Source organism: Falco biarmicus, chromosome Z, assembly GCF_023638135.1.
Source record: "Falco biarmicus isolate bFalBia1 chromosome Z, bFalBia1.pri, whole genome shotgun sequence".
Lineage (NCBI taxonomy): Eukaryota > Metazoa > Chordata > Aves > Falconiformes > Falconidae > Falco > Falco biarmicus.
The window spans coordinates 33,228,717-33,252,653 of record NC_079311.1 but is presented as its reverse complement, the minus strand read 5'-3'; the positions used below and the strand labels follow the sequence as shown (position 1 = coordinate 33,252,653).

The window sequence follows — 23,937 nt, the reverse complement described above, 5'->3', positions numbered from 1 at the left end:
TACCTGTGTGCTGGCACAAGGTTCAATTTTTAGGGTTTTGTAGACATCTGTTTTCATCTCTGTACTGGCATTAAGGAGTACTGTTGTCTTGTTGTGATACTATGGTGTAATTATCTGTAGAACTCAGCATAATGGGTGTAATTGTTTTTCTTAGTCATGTTAGGGAAAACTTTCTTGTAGCACAGACCTATATCATTAGAGACAAGTTTTTAATCTACAAGTCATTGTAATAATGGAATCTACTTTTGGATGAGACTTAAAGGCCACAAGTGTTCATTAACTCCAAACACACATCCAGAATTGCCATTTATCATCTCGTCTTACTGCAGTGTAGGACTGGTCAGAGTATTTCCAGTATTTCCTGAGGAAGTCTTATGTTCCTAGCACATTTACGGCTTTTGGGAAGTTTTTCAATGCAGTTTGCAGTCAGGCATGCAGCTCTGAATCACAGGGCTAGGGTACTGGTATGTGGGACACTAGAATCAAAAGCATGTGTGTTCCCGGTTTAACTGATGTTGGGAGGGAATGGTTCTCTTGCTCTTGTGTGTGGATTGGCTGCTATCTGTCCTGTTAACACGGAGCCTGTCAACAGAGTATATTTAAGTATGCAGATCAGAATTAATTTGATGTGGATTAACTAAATTCCTGTGTGCACACTTACTCAGAATGAAACAACTCTTCATCTGGTCTTAAACTTGAAAGTAGATTAAGTTGTGCCAAATTAATTCTGGAAAAAAGATTTAATGTTTAACATACTAGAAGCTCACTTTTCCATTTGATTGAGTTTTCCTGCAAGTCTGTGTGTACCCAAGCCTATTCCATGCTGTTAATAGCCACCAAAGAGATGAATGTGGTTTTTTAAGCCTTTATACTTTCTTGTAGTCCTGCAAGGTGCATACTGAATGCACCCAATTCACCACAGTGTTGGAGACCAGGTGGTTGCAAGACATGAACACTGACTCAACAGCAATTTTACATTCACTTTATCCAAATATGAATGGCTGCAGGGTCATTCTTGGTCACTTAGCTTCAAGGAAATGGACATTTCTCCATTGCCTGTTAAGTGCATAGCGTTTTCTCCTACAAGTCGTGGTGTTGACTGGACTTCAAAACAAAGGCTTTCCTAATTCGGCAGGAGGCTTTTCATCATTATAGTAGTGAATATGGAAAAAACTTTTTTTTTTTAAAAAAAAAGGGTTAAATTGCATGGTTCAGTCACATTTAGAGGGGTCTTTAAATCAGCTTTCAAAACCTATGATTTTTTTTTCCTTGTTCTGGGCTGTTCTTGCTCTTGGAATTTTTGGGCAGGAAGGAAGAAAATTGTTGTCCTGTGGGTATTGCATTCTTTTGTGTCTTGGAGCTCAGAGGTAAGAGACAATGAGTCTAAATCTGAGCTTACTGAGACCTATGAGACTTGGCTAGAGTGCATGGGGTAAAGAAGGTAGTAGTGGGGAGTGTCATGGGGGCTGCAAAGCTACATGAGGCCACAGAGTGCAGCCTCTACCTTTCCCTGTCTTGTTGCCTTTTCTGTTCTGACACAGCTTCTCCCTTTCAACTAATTTTTTTTTCTTATTTTTTGCCCCCCTCCTAGTTAATGCCCAGCCACAACAGCTGTGCTGTGTATTGCTGCTGTGCAAAAGGAGCCCCTGGGCTTTGCTGAAGGAAGATGGCTTTCTGGACGCAGTTGGGATTGCTGCTGTGGAAGAACTTCACCTACAGGAGAAGACAGACTGTAAGTATTGGACAGAGGGGTTTTTGAAGTCTCAATTGTAACCTTGTAGCTTACTCTTCAAGCAAAACAGGGAAACATCCTGTATGCTAATATTTTACCTCCAGTGGTCCCTGGCAGAGCAACTGGTCTACCATTAGAAAGACCTGATTCAAATTGAAGAGAGTGGTGGTTGGACATAACCTAGAGGGCTTGAAGGTGCTCAAGACTTCTTTCCTGAATCCCAGTGTGAGGGGGTGTTGGAGTAATGAAACGCTCACGTCTGACCCAGCAGAGAGGGTACCACAGCCGCTTTGTGCAGCGAGGAAAATGTAAGATGAAAACCTGTGCTATGACCTGCTCCGCTCTGCAGGTGGGGCATTGCCATACTGCAGGGATGTGTGCTTGAGTCTGAAAGCTTTTGAATTCTGCAAGCTGCAACAGCAGCAACAAAATTCTGCCATTTCCTAATGGTCAAAATGGTGGAGGCAACAGGCATCTTCAGTCTCTTTGATCAGGGAGAGAAACCCAAACTTGTTGTGTCTTCACAACAGGAGGTACAGTTTAAGTGACTGGCATGAAGCATGTTCTTGCATTGGCCTGGAAACAAACCCAGGCAACTGATGTTTTTCTACCAAGGTGTGTTCTGATTAGTTTAAGTGCTAGCCTCACCATCTGTTAGCAGTGTGGGAATGTACCTGTTCAGATAGACAATATGCAACAACCATTTCTCCTTGTGGTAACGAAGGCACAGGAGTATGAACTAGGTATGGTGTTCTTAAAATTCTTCTGCCTTTACATTAATGATATGCTGTAACTCCTGCAGACAACTAAAAGCCAGAGAAAACATGCTCTTTGCCCTCCAGGGATTTAGGGGATAACTGTGCTGGACAAGGGCATGTTCTGTACAACAGGCCTGTGCAGAGGATCTGTCCTGTTAGATCTGACCTTGAGGAGGTATGAGTAGGGAATGTGAAGGGAACATGAGTTACTGAGGTGGTGAGTGGAAAGTGGTCTGTCTGATAAGCTTTCTGAACCCTGCAAATGTCAGGGTCCTTGCCAGCTGGTTCGGGCTGGGTGGTTTTAGAAACTGAGAGTCACAAGGGAGGGGAGGCTATCATGTTCACCACTGGAGATGGAGACGGTCTCTGAAGTCTTTGCTCAGGTATCCGAGGCTTGGACACAAGTCCAGTTCATTCAGATCTGGAATTAGTCCATTCTTAAATAAAATCAGACAAGGGTGACTCATGAAGTTTTTGACTTTTCCTGTATACCTCTGTGGTTACAGAGGTGCCAGCGATGGCAGGAATTTCTACATTGTTAGCATGTTTTTTGACCTTACCCCAGGATCCTTGATCTCCCAGGACAGGACTGCTCAGCTGGGAGACTGGGCTGTGTCAGCTGCAAGGAGCGAGGCTATCTGCTCTCTGAATTTATGGGCCAGCATCCTGACCTTGGGAACAGCCTCATAATTTAGAAGAATACTGCAAGAGAGCTGGGGAAGGTAGTCTCAAAACTGACTACAGCTCCTAAAAAGATAGGCTGTTCTTAGCTATTGCTCATGTAACCTAGGCTTTTAGGGCTGAAGACAGTTTCTTCCTCCCTTGCCACTTAGAGATTTTACTCCTGACCTCTTCCAAACTGCCTTAGCAACTAGGGGAACTGCAGATCTGAAACAATGCTTAAACTGGTTAAACCATGAGGAGACTTCACAAGGAGTTGTTTTACACTGAAAATGATGGGACTTTTTTGTCAGGGTCTTCGTAAAATAATGCATCAGGTTTGAAGGTTACCTGGAAGAGGTCTGAGTCTAGCATGCATGTCCTGTCAAGGTAGCTGTAGGCAAGCTTGCTGGGCAGCAGAGCTGCATTTGGATTCTTTGGCAATGCCACAAAAATGCAGTAGGCTAAGCATGTGTTAGTGAAAAAGACCTTCCTGCTTGTAGTTTTGTCATGATCTTGAATCTGCTCAGCTATTTCTTGGTACCTTCTGGCAGCTTCTGCATTGGTTTCCCATCAAGTAGCCCAAAGGGCCTGAAGCTGCTCTTAGTCTCTGTTCAGCGCTGATATTATTAGTTAATTCACAACAAAGGCCTGAGACATTGCTTTTTTTTATGGGTTCTTATATCTGCAGAGTTTTTCTCCTTAGTGCTTCCCATTTGGGCTTTACCTGAAGATATCAGGAGTGGAAATCCACTTAACAGAAAATGGCAGAAAAGTAGCAGAACATCTGTTCTCACCACACTTACCATGGCAGCACAGTCATTCATCTGTTTGCTTTAGTGTTTGAAGGCCTTGAGCTGGGTGTGCTGGTGACAGTGCTCTCCCATTTGCACTTACTGAAGTTGTAGCCCAGAAATAGTTTGATCCTTGCCCTTCTTCCCACAAGAAGCGTGGGCTAGCCTTTGCTTCCCACCAAACTGTCCCTTGGCTGCTGTGAGTTGGGGCTGCATTGCAAAAGCTGGGTTCAAAGCTCAGCCTGACGTGTGCAATTCAAGTGTTACTTTGTACTGGGTAACTTCCAGCAGCACCAGAGTTGGGAGGAGGAGTTTACAGGGAAAGAGGAGGAAGGAAAAATCATGTTCAGGGGTCACTGTGTAAAAACCAACCAACCAAACAAAAAAAATCAACCGAAAACATTTCTTACTCCCTGCTGTCTTTCACATGAGGTGACATCTCAAACTTGCGTGGAGAGACTGGTCAGCTGCTGGTAGCTCTCTGCATTGAAACTGGACCATAAAGGTGGGGAGGGTGGTTGGCAGTGAGATGGGGTGGTAGTTTGGTTAGTTCTTCCTCAACAGGCTTTGTATTGACACAGTGTAGATCTCAATATTTAATGGTATCCTGCATCATTGGCCAGCTGGTGTAAATTGGGCATGCTTTGGGGACTAGCCTCTGTAAAAATAGGAGCAGTTTGTTCCTTGCCAAGTGCCACCCCTGGATTCAGCTGCTGTGTGCAAATGGGATGTTCCTCCTTCAACTCAAGATGTCGTGGGGTGGCAGAGGGGGGTTGGAGGTCTGAAGGTTCATTTTGCTATTTACCAGCCTGGTCTAGTAGCTGCAACATTGCAGTCAGGTTCACACTAATTAGATACTGAAAAACCAAGTCTCCCCACCCACTTCAATGAGTGATGCCCCTTAGTATCTCTTTGTCCTCCCCTACAAAGGCCACAGTGGATGAAAAGTGCTGTCACAGGAAGGTCAGGAAGCATAGGGGAAGGAACATACTGACCTTTATGAGCAAAAGGAAGAGGTTTCAGTTTTTCTTGAACAGCACAAGAGGCTGCCCAAGGAGTTCAAACTCTATTGAAATGCTACTGACGCATTGAGATTGACCCCGTGCAAGCCTCTGGTGCAGCAGTGGCCAGCTGTCTCTCAGTGAGTACCATCTGAGTGGCTGTCATGATGCAGCAGTCTTCAGCTGTGAAAGTGCAACTTGGTCAGTCCAAGCTGTATCCGTCCTTTCTCTGTCCTCCCTGAGCCTGTCAATCTGCAGAGTAAGATGCATGTGCAGAGGCATATAGCACTGTGCACGCAGCCTGCATGTGATTACCTTCATGACTGTCATTAACCATAATCAGGCATGCAAAAAAAGAGCTGTGTGCAGGTGGCCAGGCTCCCCTTTCAACAGCAGGGCCATTTGGGCACTACTGTCCACCCTGGTGTGGTGTGGCTGGGGCTGATAACTTTCTAAGCAAGCCAGGGCTTGATCTGAAGCGCAGCATTTTTTTAAGTGGTTCTGTAGCAGTCACGGGGCTGCGAGGGCCTAGCTGGCTACCTTGGTCAGGTGGAGAGGCCTCCACAAGCCCAGCTGACACCACTCTTACCCAAGCAGTGTAGTGGCAGTTGCTCAGGGTGCATGCTCATTGCCTACATCCAGGGTGGCAGAGGGCTGCAATGTGTGTCAGGGCATGGCCATCTACACTGGTGGAGGGAATGGCATGTTCTGGTTTCACAGCCACCCTTGTCAAGAAGAGGGAAAAATCCTGCTACACTGTCCTGGCAGCAGCTGTGAGAGGATCTTGGAAAGGAAAGGAGCAGGCAAATTGTCAGTGTCCTAGCTCTGAGAATCTCTGACCTCTGGGAGCAAGGCCACTGTCTAATGCAAAAGGAAGCAGACTGTCACTGTTAATGGCTCTGTGTGTGTTGCCACTACTTTTGTGTGTGTGTGTGAAAACAGAGATCAAAGACACTGAGACATCTTCCTGGCATCTTTGTTAGTGTGGAGCTTCTTAACCGGCAGTAGTACAACATGTGCATGAAAATAACGGGTGGGAAACAGTGGCCCAAGCATATACTGCAGAGCCTGGCATTACTGGCAGGAGTGCCTGGCAGACTGCTTAGTTTTTGCCTTTGAGACAGGGTTGCCATTTGGTTGGACGTCAGCCATGAGGAGTATCTGTGAAGACCCATCCTATATAGTTTCCTCTGCTGGATCAAGTGGCGTTTGTTTTAATGCACTATTATTACAGTCTGAGATTGCTTTGAGGTACACCTAGTATCACCTAGGAGTCTCACCTCAAAGTTTGCATGGAGTACCTTGTGCTGAGTGTCAGGAGCCTGATTTTAGCTATTGATGGTGTAACATGGGAAAACATGTTTGTGTGGGGATTCTCTCTCCCACTGGGGTGCAGGTCTTACTCTATTTGGCTTGCAATAGGAATGATGTAGATATCTTATTAGAAAAAATGGGGTTTTCCAGGAAAGACAGGGAAAGGATTTCTCTTCTCTTGACTGAGAAAACACTCTATTTTCCCTCTCCCAAAAGGAGCAAAAACATAAGTAGCAGCATAAAAAGCTTTCGGTTTTTCTTCCTCATGGTTTACCTAAAATGCATGTTTAGGCAGCTTTTCTGGAGTGGGGAAGGAGGGGTGTGGCTGGTGAAGGTCAAGCCTGGGAAACCTCAGCTTATGTCTCAGAAGCTCTAGGATGAACTGTTACTTTTTTCACATGCTTCTGTAGGACGTGGCAATCTCCATGAATTTTTCTGTGCTTCAATTCCCTGTCTTAAATAATGCTCTGCGTTTAATAGCAGGCCTTTCTTATATTCTTGTCTAGTCCTTCTGAGTTCTTTATATCCTTACCCTAACACTCACTGCTCATCTGTAGGTACCCTGGACCGGTGGGTGCCTACCTTTGGAGGGGAAAAAAAAGTACATTAGAATAAACCAATAACTAGGTATGAACTTAATCTTGGTAGCTCTGCTTTCCTGGTACCACTGCACTTCTGCAGCCCTGAAATTGAAAGATTGGCATAGCTATGTGTCAGTACAATTTCATCACCTGATGTGTTAGTGTAGAAGCTCAGTAGTTTGCTGGGAGAATGGGATGGAGGTGTTTCCCTGTATCTCTAAAATACGAGGCCAAAAATTCAGGTCATGGCTGGGAAGATTCGTTGGGAGGCTTCTTTCAGTCAGGGGACAAAAAGAACTAAACAGCCCCTAAGCACATCCAGTTTAGTCCCAGAACTGGCACATATCAATGAGAAAAGCCTGTAATTCTTTGCAGATTATCCTCTGAAGTTGGAGGAACAAACTTCTTGATCCTGGAATGCACAGGCAAAATGAAGTGAGGCAGTACTTGCAAAACTGTCCTGGCTTAGAAGTGAATTGTCCTGAAACCTCTGCTCTGTCATGTATTTTGAATGGGATGTTTTAATACTTTGTCTTTATTGTTTCCAGTTCCAGCTGCTGATCGAAGTGGCCTGGCCTCTGTTTATCTTCTTCATCCTGATCTCTGTAAGACTTTCATATCCGCCCTACGAGCAGCATGAATGTAAGTATCAAACACAGCAGCTGTACCCAGAATGGTGGTTGTTTCATGGTTAGAAGGTAATAATGCAGTTGGCAAGATGCAAAGAGCAGGGGCAGTGGCTGCATACTTAAGTCAAATCTTCAGGGAAGTTTTAATGGCTCTTTCCCTTCTACCTTGGAGACTGCAGTATGTTCTGACATGTTTATGTTGCTCCAGCACTGTACATTGCTGCTGTTTCTTATTTTTTGCATTTATGTATTAGTCGAGAATTTGCTGTAGAACTGTGACAAGTCTGCAAAACCCACACAGAACCCAAGTCTTACTTGTCATCATTGATCTGTATGTGACTTAGCATAAAAAGAAAGTAGTTCAGATCTGTAAGAAAGCAATCTCATTTTCAGGCAGTAATGTGCATTAATGTATCACATTAAAGAGCCTGAGCAATTCTACTCCTTCTAACCATTAGACTGTCAGCTCTGTATTCAGTAGATTGAGCAGTCATACATTTGTGGGGAAAAGCTACTCTTCTTTCTTCTTTATATCCTAAATTAGCACATTTCTGCTTTTCTTTTAAAGGAAGCTTATTCTTGTGCTGCCAATGACAATCTTTAGGCATCTGTGTTGGTTACCATTTGATTTAGGTAGCATGACTTGTTTATTAGCAACATGCTTTATCTTACTGTGACTGGTGACAGCTTCATACTGCAATTAGCTGACTGGAAGAGGTCTTTGTTATCTTTCCTTTGCCTGATTACCGCAAGGTATGGTTTAAGGGTGAGCACAACATGATTCTGGAGGGCACACTGAAGTGTTTAATTCTTAAAATGAGTAAAAAACTAGCTCTTCCAGCACTTACCCTATGGCTCTTTGCAGTAGCTGGAGCATTTTGTGCTGTTTGCTAGGCTTTCAAGTTTAGTAAGGATCCTTCTAAAGCTGAAGTGTTTATGTTTATGGTGCCCGTTGCACTTTGGACACTGCTGGTCCCGTGTACTGTTTAACTCACTTTCTGCAGTGCTTAGCAGGGTAATTGAAGCTTTCCTAAACTAGATCTCATACTTGGCATGACATTTGAACTGCCTTTTCTGACTGAATGTTACAGTGGCATTAGAGATACCTGTAATACAGATGTGAAGCTGAAGAGAGGCAATGAGCAGTCTACTCAGCTGGTATAAATAACTAGCAGCCTCAATGGTAATTTGTTTCAGCTGTGGTGGTGCTGTATATAACTCAAATCTAACAAGAGCTGCCTTTTCATAGAGCTGTTTAGTTTGGGCTTGTTAGTCATTAGTGTCTATATAAATCCTTTGCTTTGCTCTGGTATGCTGGTGTCACAAACAGAGTTCTGAGTCTTTTGCCTGCAGCCCTTTTTCCTTACCATTTACACTAACTGATGTTGTTTTGTTTGCCTTCTGCCAATGTTATCTTCAGGAATTGTGGAGTGTAGGGCACCTGGTAACTTTTTAATTAACTTTTTGTGGTAAACTCATCTCCGTTTTTAAAAGCTTCTGAGAACAGGTAACTAAACTTCATTTAAATCTGGACTGGTTTCGTTGGACATTCACTCGTGCTGACAGATGTGGCTGTGTTGTATAGTTGAACTGTTTTAACTATTTTTTGCTGAACTGTGAGCAGAGATAGCAAGAAAGAAACCTTGAGTTCATGGTGAACTTTGGCAACCCTGTGGATGCCTTAAGGGAAACAGGATTGTTATCTGTAGCGGCAGTGCTGTATGCTGTTATGAAATCACTTGCAGGTAATGCCTGATGATAGCAACAGAGCTGCATGCAAGTGCTTTGTAGCCTCCAGATAGCCTGGATGGTTTAATGCTGTAGTGTTTTTCAATAAACAAGTAAGACTTTAAGTCGTCTTTTCCTGTTTGAGAAGAAGAATGCAGGATTCGGCTGTTTCTGTGGTCAGACTTCCTAGTCAGGACTTTTCTAGCAGCTTTGCCTACTGTAAGGAACCTTTTTCTGGAAAAAGGGGGAAATTTTGCCAGCCCTTAAGTGATAGTTACATGGCTTTCACCAAATCAGCCAGAGAAGGCAGAATGCTATTGATTGCTGACTTGTGTCTTGTAGAGCTTGACTTTTCTGTTTCTGTCACCCTTGAAGGTGTTAAAAATGTACTTCATTTTGGGAAAAACTGACAAAAAGTCACTTTATACTGAAAAGCTAGTTTTGCAGCAGTGTCATTGAAGTTGGTGTGCTATTACACTGTTGCTGTTTTTCTGGGTAACTCATCTGACTCAAAACTGGCAGATCTCTGCTTTACTCTTTGAGAAAGCACTGTTGCATGCATCACTATGTAAAGAGCTACCATGAATTATTGTGCACCTTCCCTCTTTTCATTTTATTTTTAATAGTTTGAGTTCTTAGCCATGTAAAATAAAAGGCATGGAGGAGGGAGTAGGTGCTTCTCAGGGAAATTTTACAAAAAGAATCTGAAAGTCCTAGTATTTTTCATCTTCTCCCCACCTCTCAGCTGAGAAGAAGAAAATAAGCAAAATGAGACAAAAGCCAGAGAGATCAGGTAAACAGCTTTTCTATTTTAAACAGAGAACTAGGAACAATCAGTCCCCTGGGTACTAGAAACAATGAACCTTTGGTTCCTTCACCTTTCTCCTGGACAGAGTCCTTTGCTTTTTCCAGGGAGAGCTGATAAGCTCCCAGTCTTCCTTCAGCCACCTACGTTAACCAGCATTTGCTGTAATGCAGCAGCTTAGACCTCTCTTCCTCGTGGGACTTTGGTAGCTCAGTTGTGGCTGTGGAGGTAGGAAGCCAGCCCTCCATGTGATTGCAGGTGTGCTGCAAGGATGAGGTGGGCGCCGGACGGGAGAATGTGTGTCTCGTGGTCAAAGCCTTGAGTAGCTGCAAGATACTGAGGAAGGGGCATGACCTTCCTCTGTGCTCCCCTCCCTAGTGTGGGGTGAGGAGGGGAGTTCGTTTGCAGAAAGCAGCCTGATGGCTCATCTAAGGTACAGGACTATACAAGTGAAGCTGTTCCTGTTGTTGGAGGGTAAGGGATTCACGAGTGCCTGAGTGGCATACTGGTGGAGATCTGCCGCAAGTAGTTACTGCTTTAACTTTTGACCAGAATGCGGAACGTAAGCAGGACATAAACTCTGGGCTATGACTGAAGTAGATCTTTAGTAGCTAGAGTTAGACTTCAGCAAAAAGATTTGAAACGCAGCAGGCAGGTACCTAAACATTTTAGGAGATCTAAAGATTTAAGACTGTCTGGAAATCAAGCCAATATGGGACAGCAACAACATACTTATCTCAGGGAAACCAATGCAGGCACCCACCCCACAACTGCTGACTCTTTGCTTGGTGTTTACAGTGTGTGTAACTGAGGTGAGTGGATTTTTGAAAACAAAAAGGACTGAACAGAAATACTGTGGGTCTTCAGAACCCAGGCCCTGACCACAGCTGTCTGTGTGGCCTCAAGCTTGTGTTAGTTATGCATGCAAATCCAGAGGAGCACAGCTGGTTAGAAAGCATGTATGTGGCATGTCACCACTGCTAGGCTTTTGAGTTGCCTGCTGTTGGGCATTCCTCAGCAAGAAGTACTATATCCAAGTCAGCATGGCCAAAAAAACATTGCAGAGAGTAGCAAAGAGCTTCTGCAGGCTTAACAAGGTATAGTTTTTCAGTGGAGGTGGCTAGACCAGTGTGGGGAACTTAACATGAGCTCAGCTCTTTTTAGTGTTGGCTGTTGGGCTCTCATAAGCAATTTGGGGCAGTAACCAGCACAGGATTAGCACTGCCCTTCAAATGTAGTGCTGTGTAGTAGTAGCTTGTGTCCTGTGTTTCTGTCTCCTAACTCTTGCATTTCTGTTCCAGGTCACTTCCCAAACAAAGCTATGCCTTCAGCAGGAACCTTGCCATGGATACAGGGGATCATTTGCAACGCCAACAACCCTTGTTTCCGCTACCCAACTCCTGGGGAATCCCCAGGTATTGTTGGAAACTTCAATGCCTCCATGTGAGTCTGCCTGCTTTTTTTGTCATCTCTGTTCATGGGGCAACATGTGGAAAAGGGATGTTTGGAAGTTACCAGCTAGTTGTGTAAACGTACACTGTTGGGGGTTTTGCTGTTTCTGCTGCCACTGAAGTACCAAGCTCTACAGCTACCAAGTTCAGAGGGGCTGGCAGAGAGCTGGCAGGTGTGTAGTATCACCAAGTCCAAGCAGTCAGAGCTCATGGTGAATGAAAAGCTCTGCCTCGTTGAGGACTGAGTCCCTTCTGTTGTCGGTTGCTCAGAATTTGGACCATAAAAAGGCAAGATGTAAGCTTTTTTCAGAGAACCTCTTTCCCTGGTTAATGAACCTCTGAGATGGATTGTGTAGAGTGAAAGGCAGTTGAAGTGCAGGTCTGGTGGATGCTTATGACGCTCTTTATTTATTACTGGCTAATGTGTTGCAGAAAGCTGAATTTATGGCCAACTTCCTTACACCCTGCCCTGCTTGCTGCATTCATACTGTCAGGCCAGTTCTACTTAATGTAGAGTAAAATGTGTCTCTAACCTGGAGAAGCATTTGAAAGGAGCAAGGACATACTTGTATTATTTTGCTTCTAAGAGGAAGCAGTTTACAGGCAGCAGGAGGCCCTCCTCCACCCCAGTCTTAAAGAAATGCTTTCACATGCATTGAGGTTTGCAATGTAACTTTGTTTGACCTGGGATTAGCAGCCATCTTTTATTAGGCTCCTTGGATTGTCCCAGGGTGGTCACTGGAGAAAGGGCTTATTCTACTGAAGAGGGCAGCGGCATAAGGGCTTATTGTCCGGGAGAGAGCATTGGCGTAACTGTAAAGGGACTGGAGTTTGGAATTGGGGTGTAAAACTGTATCTGTGGATGCTGGCTCACAGAGCTGATGACTGCTGGTTGTTTTTGTGTTTTCCCATCGCCAGTGTTTCCCGGCTGTTCTCAGATGCCAAGAGGTTACTCTTGTACAGCCAACAGGACACGAGCATAAATGATGTCCAGAAGGTTCTGGGAAAACTGCGCAAGCTGGGAAACTCCTCTGGCTCAGGTAACAGCATGGTAGAAAGGACCAGCTACGTCTGGTGTTTCTGGTCTGGTTAATTTTGCATGTGTGTGAACTTCTGAAATGTACAGTTAGCATTACAGTTTTTCAAACCCTTTAAAATACTGCAGAAGTACCCTAAGCCTCTCCTGTGTCTTTAGCTTCTTCGGTGGAAGGTGAAAGGGGTGGTCTGTAACTCCAAGGATAGCAGCTGTTTTTGATACAAAATTACAATCCTCAGCCCACTGTAGTCTGTTAAAATGCTGACTTTCGCAAAGGAGTGAAAGCAATGTGTCTTTTTGGAAAACACTAGTTACCTTGCTACTTTGAGTGAAGCAGTGAATGCAATATAGCTACGATTTAGCGCTCTACTGCCTGAGCTGCAGAGGGAAGTGTGAAAGGGAAGAGCGCAGATGAGGAAAAGCTGATGTTAGCTTCCAGTTTTCAGACTCAAAGCTGATTGTTATCTGACAATGATGCCTCCCATTTCCCTTGGTGGGGTGTTTTTTTTGTTTCCGTGTGACTTTGGTGTTGGATGCTTCATTCTCTGCTGTCGTGTGGCAGGATTTTGAATGGCAGGGTCCAAAAGAAAATGTTTTGTCTTGGGGGCTCACACAACCCCATTTGCCATGGAAAATGAGAATCCTCCAATTTTTAGCTTGCATGAGAAGGTCTGGTATGCATTCCTGTCCTGTGCAGATGAATAAGTGACTAGTGTGAGATGAGATGGGAAGTGTGCAGCAGAGCTAGGGCATGAAACAGCTCTGCCCTCTCTTGGGAAATGTGACAGGTCTCTCGTTATTTCCAGGTCTCTCTGACATGGTAACTTGTTAGAGTTTTTTTGGGTACTCTTCTCTGAAAGATTATTTCTCTTGGCTGCTGTTAGTGCCGCATGTACCTACTGTAAGTGATGGAAAGTAATGGTTTAAAAAGAAGTACAGCAGTGAAATAGAGCAGGAAACATAGCCGTTGAATGTCTTCACCTGCAGCCTCTATCCAGGCATGTGGAGCTCTTTGAATATAGGTGTTATTTTAGTGTTTTGTGAAAGCTGTTCCTCGTTTTACAGTTGTGGTTCTTTCTATCTCTCTCCTTTTGAGCATGGCTCAGGCAGGCTGCGGGACAAAAAGTTTCTGACTTGGTGTGATGTGAATAGTTTCATATCTGATATGTCCTGAGCTCACTTCTAAAGCAGAGATCGTGTTTTGACATCCTTTCCTGTGTCGCTCAGTACACTGCAGGTCACCTTGAATAACCTGTATTGTTAGTGATGGGCTAGCAGATGCATGCTGGCTGTATGTACGGACACAAACTATGCCAGGGATTTGTCTTGGCTATGTAACACTCCTGTCTCCTTCAGGGCTGTGCAGAATCCTGATGTGATCGGATCTGCAGATGATACTGCGATCTACTGACTCTTTAAGCACTGGTTGATACTTTCACTTATGCATAAGGGACACCCTTCCTTGCTGGGCTCAAGATCAGTACCACTAAGCTCTCGCTTTTTACTCTGAGAACTGCTAAGTGGCATGTCATGCTTTTACCCAAGTCTGCAGTGGTTTTAGGGGGGAGAGGATGCAGAGTGAACCCTTTACAGAGATGGACTCACAATGAACATGGCCAAAATGAGCTGAGATCACTGTTTCCCAAGGAGAGCTTAATACTGTTTTTTCATGGACCTCATCAAGGAAAAGGTTTGACTTGGTGGTCTTGTGGGAGCAAGCTGTCTTCGTTAGAATGATGGACATTGTTACTGGATTTTAGACTCTGTGCCCACAGCAGTATCTTGAAGTTAACTCTTCCAAAGAGAGTAGATACTGGTGATGTTTTGAAATGTGCAGTGAACATCAGACATTGATGTTTACAAAAAAACTACCAAAGCCATAAGCTGAAGCTCTCATTGCTGGGAAGGTTTGAGGGGGAGGAATGATTCCCAGAAGTATTTTGCATAGGGAGTATTGTACAAATCCACAGTCAGAAGGCTCATATTTCGCTAGACTATAAAGACCAGTGGACTGACTGCAAAAGTAAGTCTCAGACCCAGTCATCAAAGATCATGTTTCTATAATACAATTTTCCAAATGTGTAATAAAAAAAAAAAATTTAAGTCTCTCTGTCGTTAGAATGACAGAGTGCCCATTGTTGACAAGGCTTACAGGGAACAAAGCCTGTTTGTCCTTCTTGTGATACCCTGATTTACAAAGCCTCCAACGTGGGGGTCCCTGTTGCCCACTTGTTGGCTGCCTGATTCATTCCCTGACAGCGTGCATAAAACAGCATTCTCTAATCTTACAAGTACTTGTGTATTTATGCTTAGCAGTGCTTAGATTCCTGTGCGAGGAAGGGGAGTACAGGTCAACCCTTCAGCTTCTGTAGACAATGAGGTGAGAGATGCTTAAATCCTTCCCTCTCTGGGGTAGTTCCTCCAGTGGCTGGGAACCTCAGATGGCAGTAGGAGCAGGTGTCAGATATAAGCACACCTCCAAACATGAAAACACTGCACTTAAACATATATTTCCCCAATTAGCAGGAGGACTAATTACCTCATCAGCTAATAATTGAGAAGATTTGTAATACCTCCTCTGTTGCAGCTCTGACCTGGAACTGAATCCATGTGGATCAGTGGTGCAGACAGATGCAGCTTTGCAGCTCATGTTTCCCCGGTGGGGAGGGATGGTATGCTTCCTACTGTGTCATGTGGGCTCTGCTGGAGTCTCTGCAGCTGCTTCATCCCCTTATGCTGGTGTGATGGCCTTGCTTCCACACACACTTCCCGCTTCTGCCTGATGGCTTTGAAACAGGCTTCAGGAGGGTGGTCATCCTTTACTAGCTCACAAATTGGAGCTGTGGTATAGACTTTGTTCTAATGCTAGTCATGGCAGAATATGCATGTTTGTACTTTTCTTCAGTTGTTTGAATGTGTTTAGAGAGCATTTGCTGAAGTCCTTTCACTTCAAGCTTCTTTTAAAACAACCTCACAAACTAATGTTAAAGGTGTGACTGTTAGTGTTGTCTGATCTGATATTAGGCATGTGCTGAACCCTGGGGAAGGGAGACTTGCTTAAGACAGAGTTCTCATTCAGGTGCCTGCAAGTCAGTGTCTTGGTTAAAGACAAGGTAGGGCACTAAGATTATGTTCAGGCAGTGCTGTGCACTCATGCCAGCAGGCTCTGTATTTCAGTGACTTCTTGATGAGGTGAGAGAGAATCCCTCATAACAGGGCTGTTGGTCCAGGAGTCGGAGGAGTGGCTCCTCTTCTTTGTTGCTCTGAGGTCTAGAAGAGCTCTCTGGCGAAGAGAGGGGAGGGTGTTATCAGCAAAGAACAGCCCACCCTTGCTTCGTGTAGCACCTGTTCTGTCCAGGATGAAGTACTAACAGGTGGTGGGGGGGAGTTCAGTGCAGGCAGCTCTCATGCCACATGGGCGCTGCTGTTCTGTGGCCATGTTCAGTGAGCCTTGGGCAGTGAAATCTACATGCAGGCAGACACATACCTTAACGTAATCAATTTTGCAGGCAGGTGCCAGGTGCCCTCTCCTTTCCCACACTTGTTACATTTCTGTCCAGCAATGTCACCAACGTCTTCAACACTCCTGATAAGGCAGAGTACAAATCAGAACAGAGTCAAAGACCTTAGTGATAGCACTTCCAAAAGCATGACATGGCTCCTGGGATTGCCACCTGCAGTGGGTTTGGCTCACTGTTTGCAGGCATTGGGTTTGCAACTCTCCTCAATGCCATTTTAGCAGAGGATAAAGTGTTTCCAAGAAACAAGCTTGCTTCACCTTTTTGAAAGGTGAAGATAAAGCTTTCTCCTGGCTCTGAGACACACTTTCTTTGTTTCTTCATTCTCTCTATAGGGCTTCCAAATACTTTGTTCTGCAGTGCCATGAGGTAATATATCAACAGGTAAAAATAAAGCCACTTTGGCTGTTGTTAACAGTTGCGCATATAAGCCAGTCTAGCAGGTATTGACTTCATTGCTTTTATTTTCAGGTGATCCCAAAGGGCATGTTTCTATTTTTCTTGAAACCAGCCCAACTAAACAAAAATGGAGCAATGGAATAGTCAGAGGGAAACAAATATTGCCTGAGAAATTGCATCAGATATCAGGCTATTATTCCACGTGCCCTGCCTTTCCCTGTTGTTTGCTGGCTTAGTGTCACTTCTCTAGGAGAAACATCAGCTGGGTGGCATCCTCTGCTGATGTTGCACCCTGCTCCACAGACAGGTGTTGGGACTAAAGGAGTCTGCAGCCTGTCTGGTCAGTGCTGCTGTTATTTAAGAGGTAAAAGAAGATTGTGGAAGGCTTGGGCTGAAGAGCAGCCTTGGGAGAGGCTTTCTGGTGGTGTGGGTCCTACTGTATGATTATCAGGTGCTCAGGGAAACAGGATGTTGTACATTACCTGCTAGATGATGTTCAGGTGATAGCTATCTCCCACCTCAGTGTCTTCTCCCTAACAAAGTGACTCCACACCCTCAAGCTAAACAACCAAACTGATTCTTACACCTGCCTAATTAAGCTGGTTTCCTCCCTGATTTCATCCTGAAGGATCCTAGGAAAAACCAGCCAGGCTAGATTGAGGACTAACAAACCATATGTCCAGGTGGCCTTCATCCCCAGAAACACCTGCAGACACCAGCTGTGGCACTGTGGCATTCCTGCCATCATACAGTTGCACATAAATATACAACTGGGTTCTCTGATATTGTGCTCCATAGTGACACACAGGCCCTTGCCTTTCCTTTAGGCCAGGGAAAATGTTGCCAAAAATACTGCCCCGTATTTAGATATATTAGATGTATAGTTAGATCTTGACTAAGGATCAGGATAGGGATGGGTGGGAGGGCTGTTTTACCTTTGTGTTCTCAGTCCTCAGCAGAACTCCCCAGGGCATTCCTGGCTGCTGCTGCCTCCCAGCCCAGAACATCCAGCCGGGAAGGGGAGGGGAGCCCAGGACTGCATGGGAAGCACTGTGACTTCTGCTTTGGTCAGGTGCAGTGTGTCAGGATGGAGGAAGTGGAAGAAGCTGCTAATAACTGGGTACTTGGGTTGCACAAGGGGTTTTGTACTGTGCCACGTTGATTGGGCAGTTAGAGATTCAGATACACATGGCAGTCCTCCCACATTTGCCTAATTAATTTTTTCTTCAAGTCACTGAGTTGCTGAGCAGGCACAGACTTGAGTGTCCTTAGTTACTGTTTTTGTGAGTGGAAGTTGTGCAGGCAACTGCAGATCTTCTGGAAAAACCTTTCCAAAACATTCTTGAAAGGACACACTAAGTCCCTGTGTGAATCTAATGGATCTGTTATTTTCCTATCCTAAACTGAAACGGGGAGGCTGACAGTCAAGAAGCATGCAAAGGTAGAGAAGACTTCTTATGGCAGTATGAGTCTCAGGCTGGGTGTCGAACAGTTAGCTATGCAGCTTTTGTAGTGAGGTGGCATGATACTTGCTGAACTAAACATTTGCACAGTTACCCCTTTCAATAGTCTGCTTCTGCTTTCCCTAATATTTTGAAGCCAAAGATAAGATTAAAGTAATAAAATGATGTTGGCAGAAGTTTAGACAAAAAGGTCTGCTGCAGCATTAAATCTGTTACCAGGAGCATCATACTTGTTTCCCTTGGGGTTGTCTCTGAACTTTCAGATGTTTCTGTGTAGCAGCATTGTTATTGCATAACTTTGCTTAGAGGCTGAGATGTGTAAGCAGGTAACGGCATGATGTACATTGCTGTGCATGTCTTCTGATCTGCAGAACTGGACTTCAGTGCCTGGTTTTGGTCTTAACTTCCCTTCTGCTGAGATGCTTTTGAAGGAGAGGTTTAGAAGAATTACGCCAGCTTAGGTTCTGGATAAGTGTGTATGGATGTGCGTGGGAAAGACTGAATTCCCTTTGAAAGTGGAATATTAAAACCCCATGCAATATTACATTAGATCTGGCCTTGCTGTAGTGTCTGCCCTATGCTAGGTTACAGGAGCTGGAGAAAAACATTTCTGAGAATCCTATCACAGAATGCTGTATGAACCCTGGGAAAAACACAAGGGAAGTCACAAGCATGAGAGCATTGGTCTGTACTGGTGAAGGTCTGTGCTGGCGATTTGATTAAGACTAGCTAACCTGGTAGTGCCAGCTAGTGATCCGACTGCATGCAGGGAAGCCAACAGTGCCCGTATCTACAATTAGCAGCACAGATATTCCAACAGATACCAAATCACTTTACCTTAAAGGCACTGTCTTTATCTTGATATTAACCTGTCTAGGTTACAACACAAAGAAAAAAAGACTTGCTTACTGTGCTTGTCACAGAATAAGTAATGTTTGCATGTATTGCAGAAGCAGGACAGTATTAAAAAGTTCTGGGTGCTTCCTTTTAGTCTTGTAAAACTCTTCAGCCTGGTCTGTCAATGCTGACTTTTATTTTGAACCAGTGAATAAAATGGAGAGTATTAGTAAACAATTACACCTTTCACACTCTCCTATTATCTTCCTCCTTTTGTATGCAGCCTTATCAGTACAGCTTGCTAATACCGGCATTATGTTGCTGAAAACTTATGCTTGGTGTTAACTTCTATTTGCATTTATTTTCTGTTTTCCACTGACACACTTTCTGGATTTGTTCTTGGTGACTTCTAATCTCAGAATCTCAAACTGTGTGATTGGTGGAAGATTGGATTTGTTTTATTTGAGCTGTAGTCTGAGGTTGGTTGAGAGAATAGGATAGAGACTTTTCACATTGAGTTTGGTATTAGTAGTCCCCTAGGAAATTTATACCACTGTCATCTGGTGAAAAGTTCAGCTTTCTTGGGGGATTGCCATGAGGGTAAGCTTTTATGAGAATGGTGATTATGAAATTGCCACAGTTGGAAGAATTCCTGTCCACTTCAGCGTCTGACTTGGTACTGAGGCTAGAGTGCCTAATTTGGATCTGACCTCCTTTATCTCTCAAGTTAATATTCAGCTTTGGAACCTTATCTAATAATAATACATTCCACTTTCAGTGTGTATTACAAACACATACTAATTTTTACAGCATTCTTGTGAGCTAAATAAACAGCTGTCAAGGAACTGGAGCCCTCATTCTTAAACACAGTAGGATGGGGCAGTTTTTAATGTAGTCAGGATGCAGTAAAAGGTGATGGCTTTGAAATACTGTTGGTGAGCCAAAGTTCATTTTTACCTAGACAAGAAGATAGACCATTGCTTGGCTGAATTTTTTGAAAATCCATGGAAGTTCAGGTCTTGTACACAGCCTATTTAAAGGGAAACAGATGCTGTTCTATTTAAATATTTTTGGTCATAAAATGAGTGAGTGCTAGTGCAACATATTCTACCACCTGTTGCTAAATTTCTTTGCAGCTTCAACTAACTGCAACATTTTTCACTTTGAATCAGGGTTTTTTTTGGTGTTGCTGTGTTGTCAAGTAGTGGTTGTGTCTTGTTGGAGTTACATTTTTAGTTCAGGTTACAGGGATTATGCTTGTATCTTCGCACACGCTTTCCAAAATTCTGGAAAAATCCTTTGAAATTAAATGCAAAAGTTGCAGAATAAAAAAATGATACATAGTTTTCTGTATTAACAACTGTTGATAATGAACTGATTTTGTTAAAACTACATGTTGTTTATGCCTGTGTGTCATGAAATCCTCAGCTGATGGAAAAATTGGTGTTGCTCCGAATGTAGTGGAATGCAGCTCATCTATTAGCTGAAGATCTTGCCCTAGCTTTTTTTTTATGCTGACCTGGCAGCACTAAGCTATATGTGGAAGAGATTCAGGCTGATGTGACACACATCCTCTGCAAACAGTCAAAGTTTCCTTCCCTTTCTGATTTAGTTTTAAGGATGGTGCAATAAAAGATCCTTTTAAGGGGTTTTAAGTAAAGACCCCTTTCCTGTGGGTTTTGGTTGTGTGGCTTTTTGTGGCACTTGCCCCCCCGCCCTGCCCTTTCTGTTCTTCTACACCTCTCTTTTTAGAGGCAAATACTACCTGAGTTAGTCCCTAAAGATGCATTTTTGGTTGACACTGGCAGAAAGTTTGTGTGAGTTAATAAGCATGAACTGTTCATCTTGGAGTCCTTTCCTGGTAGTTTCAATCTGTTTTAGCAAGTACAGCTGGAACATAACTGCATTGTATCTGAGGCTGAGGGAGCATACATATATGCTAGAAGGGGTTTTGTTGGTGGGACAAAAGACAGTTTGCTGCAAAGATAGCAGTATCTCAAATCTGAGTGCTTGTTCTGACTTGTGACAACTGGCTGCTTAAGAAAGTAGCAGCTGTTGTCTACCCAACAGAATGCTACTTCAGAACAGCAGAGAAGTGCTTTGTCACTTGAGACAACATGCAGACATAAAAGTGCATTGTCACTTTCCTCATAGCAAAATCACAGCTATGTGAACATGGTCAAGTTACCAGGTATTCCTGCTCACCTGTGCTATTTTCCTGCTCTGTTCCCATACTTGTCCATGGCCCAGCAGATGGGGAAAAGTGGGCTGCTGTAAAGCCAGGGGACAGAAGTCAAGACAATGGAGAAGCCCTTTAAGACCACAAGTGTTTTCAGCTTCCTGGTCCTTTTCCTTCCTTACCATGTTAGCTCTTGCTGCTACTGAAGGAAGTGCAAAGAATTTTACGAGTGCACCCACAAAAATAATGTAGATCTCTCCAGCAGTCTGTGCTCAATTTGCTTCAGGTTAACTGCACTGCTTTGGGACTTTGGTACACATTGCTGTGTTCTTAAAGCAACAAGAGACAATGCTCTTTTCTGTGTCTACTAGTAATGCTCTTGTCCTCCATGTAAAACACAGGTATCGGTGCAAGTAGTCCAGGGTGTATTTTCAGCAGGCAAGTCATGTCAGCACTGAAGGGAAGGAGTGGTTAGTATATTGACAGTCCAGAAGAACACCAGCCTGAAGGATGAGCTCCTCAGACTACCAAGGCGGAGCATGTTGGGAGCATCCTGATGTGAACAGCAGTATAGTGTTGCACTGAAGATGCAAGAGTCTTGATCTCTAACCAAGACTTTATGTGAATTTAGGTAATCCATATCTACTAAGCATCTGCTTTTCAGTCTTTCCCAAAGATTGAGAAAATTCTGTAATTATTTCAAAGTGCTGTCGCTCAACAGTCTGATTTATACTAGTGAGGAGGCTGAATGGTTGCAAAGGTTGCCCTAAACTAGGCAAACAAAACATAATCTCTTGGTTTAGTGCTGAAGCTTGATTTATTTTTTCCCCTTCCTTTGGACTTGAGTCTCAAAAGTAAAAACCAAACTGGTTTCCATAAGGATAACTTTCCAGTGACCAACTAAATAGAAACATAGGGAGCAGTCATGAGAGGTTGAAATAATTTAGATGTAGCTGTGTTTTCAGTGTAAGTAGACCATGTTTCTGCTTAAATGGACTGTAATGATTGGCTTATTCTTGTTAATCTTTAGCGTTTTTTGCTACCTCGTGGACTGGTTTGTTCGAGGTGGCTTCTGCTGTATGCTAGGTGAGGGGCATTAGGACTTGGCACTAAATCCAGAAGGGACAGGTCTTCCTGAATGTGTGGGAAGCAAGAGCCGCTATGATCTGCTGACTGCAGACTTGGCATCTTGTTAAAGTCACATGCAAGTCAGGTTCCTCAAATTTGTGTTGAGTGAGAGAAGGGGAGCCATGGCAGGGTAAGGCTTCACCCAAGGGAGGGATGACTTTTTCTTTTCTCATCTCCTGTCTATGTAAGGCGAAACAAATACAAGTACAGTACAGTCAGGATCCTGGGCAGCTCTGTTTGCTATTTTCCTTGAGGTTCATTGTTACCCATGCCAGTTTTGTGGGGAAACCCTTTAAAACCAGATAGCTGGTGCTATGATAAGTTTCAAGTAGCATGACACTGCTGGAATGGTTCTGCCTGCTTGTCTTGGGTGTTTAAAATGGTTCTGATCTACGTGTATTCTGTCTGCATTTGAACCAGAAGCCTCCCAGATGCATGCTGACATAGCCGGCTCATGAAAAGCCTTCTGCTGTTAGTAATGGTCATTTGATTCAAATGTCCAGTTCTACTTTTTCCTGTGAATTGAATTTCCACTGAATTAAAGGTCACTTGCTCAAGTGCAAGGAATTCTGGATGGGCTTCTCCTTGTCACAGCTCATACTTTCAACTTCTGCTTAGCTCCATAAGTTTTAATACTATAATGTTATTCCTTGTATGCTCACACCAGTGTTTGTCATTAAATAGTGGTAAGTGGCTGGATGTGATCATGGTGTTTGTTTTCCAGCCTGTCTATTGATTTTTATTTTTTTTTAAATGTATTTTACTATGTCTGGGTTGATGTTTTGAAACATCTAAAATTGTGTATTATCTAGGTCGTAATGTTCCTAGCGCAGCCAAAATCCACTCTTAACAGCAAAGCATTCTCATTAGAAGCACTTGTCTAAGGTGGATTTGACCTTTAGACACAGTCTCCATAGCCTGTACCAGTCCTAAATGTGTTCTTTGTACCACTTGTGAAAACTTGTTGCAATAATCGAGTCTTGTATCTGGTTACATCTGAGTTCTGCCATCTCTGTGGCTGACAAGCCCATTCAAAGGCTGAAGAATGTGCAGTCTGTCTTTGTTTTGTGAAAATTAGCAGGAGAATTTTCAAGCAGTTATCATGGCTGTGCGACTGGGAGCTCTGCTTGGGATTTGCTTTTTAAACCAATGCAGTAAAGATACTTAGCCTGCTTCATTTTTTTGCAGTGTTAGAAACCTGAATAATATTTTTTTTTTCTGTTTTTTTTATTGGCAAGCTGCATTTCACAGTTGTCTGTGCTGATAACAGAATTTGTCTTGCAACAGGGGAAGACACAAAACTATCTCTTCTGTGGTGTGACACAGGGCCTGGGGAGGTGTTGGGTGTATCCCTTCACAGGCAGAAGCTCAGCAGGCTGTGCTTCCTGGCGGGGGTGCTGGTGACCAGCCCACCCTGTGACTATTGCTTCTGTGCTTTCTGTCTTTGCTTTTTGATGTGGCGTCTTTCTGTTGTCATGTGTGTTGGGCCAGGGGGCATGCAAGTATTTAGGACTTAAAGTTCTACCCAAAGAGAGGTATGAGCCTCATGTTTGCAGCTGACTTTCCGTGCAGGTTGAAGGTGGGATCCCAGCTGGCTTAAATGTGCTCTGCATCCTTGAAGCCAGCGTGCCTCCACTGAAAGCTAACTGAGGACTGGTCTCTTGTGCATACACCAGTACACGGTGTCAGCTATGCTTTCTGCTAGAGTGGTTGTGCTGGCTGCTATTTTTTTAAAACTCTTCTAAGCAAAAGTGGTGACTTGTAGAGGAATAGATGGTCGTCCCAGTGCCTGCAGTCCCAAAATGAGAGGGAATGCATAACATTCCCCTTTCTTCCAGGAGAGAACCTAGCTGCTGGAAGTGGGTGGCAGGCTGCCCTCTCTTTTCTCACATCACCATTTGGCATAGCAAATATATGGAAATGG

General features: G+C 43.8%; 1 protein-coding gene across 3 annotated transcripts in view; it reads left to right on the top strand.

Annotated features, from left to right (window-relative positions):
• Positions 1-23,937, top strand: part of ABCA1 (ATP binding cassette subfamily A member 1) — a 97,335-nt gene that overhangs the window by 16,097 nt on the left and 57,301 nt on the right. For all 3 annotated transcript variants that reach the window (XM_056324297.1, XM_056324294.1, XM_056324296.1), the window contains 4 exons: positions 1,592-1,732; positions 7,389-7,482; positions 11,304-11,445; positions 12,372-12,493. In XM_056324297.1, the coding sequence (XP_056180272.1) occupies positions 1,667-1,732; positions 7,389-7,482; positions 11,304-11,445; positions 12,372-12,493 (424 nt within the window). In that variant the 5' untranslated portion in view covers positions 1,592-1,666. The remainder of the gene's footprint in view (positions 1-1,591; positions 1,733-7,388; positions 7,483-11,303; positions 11,446-12,371; positions 12,494-23,937) is intronic.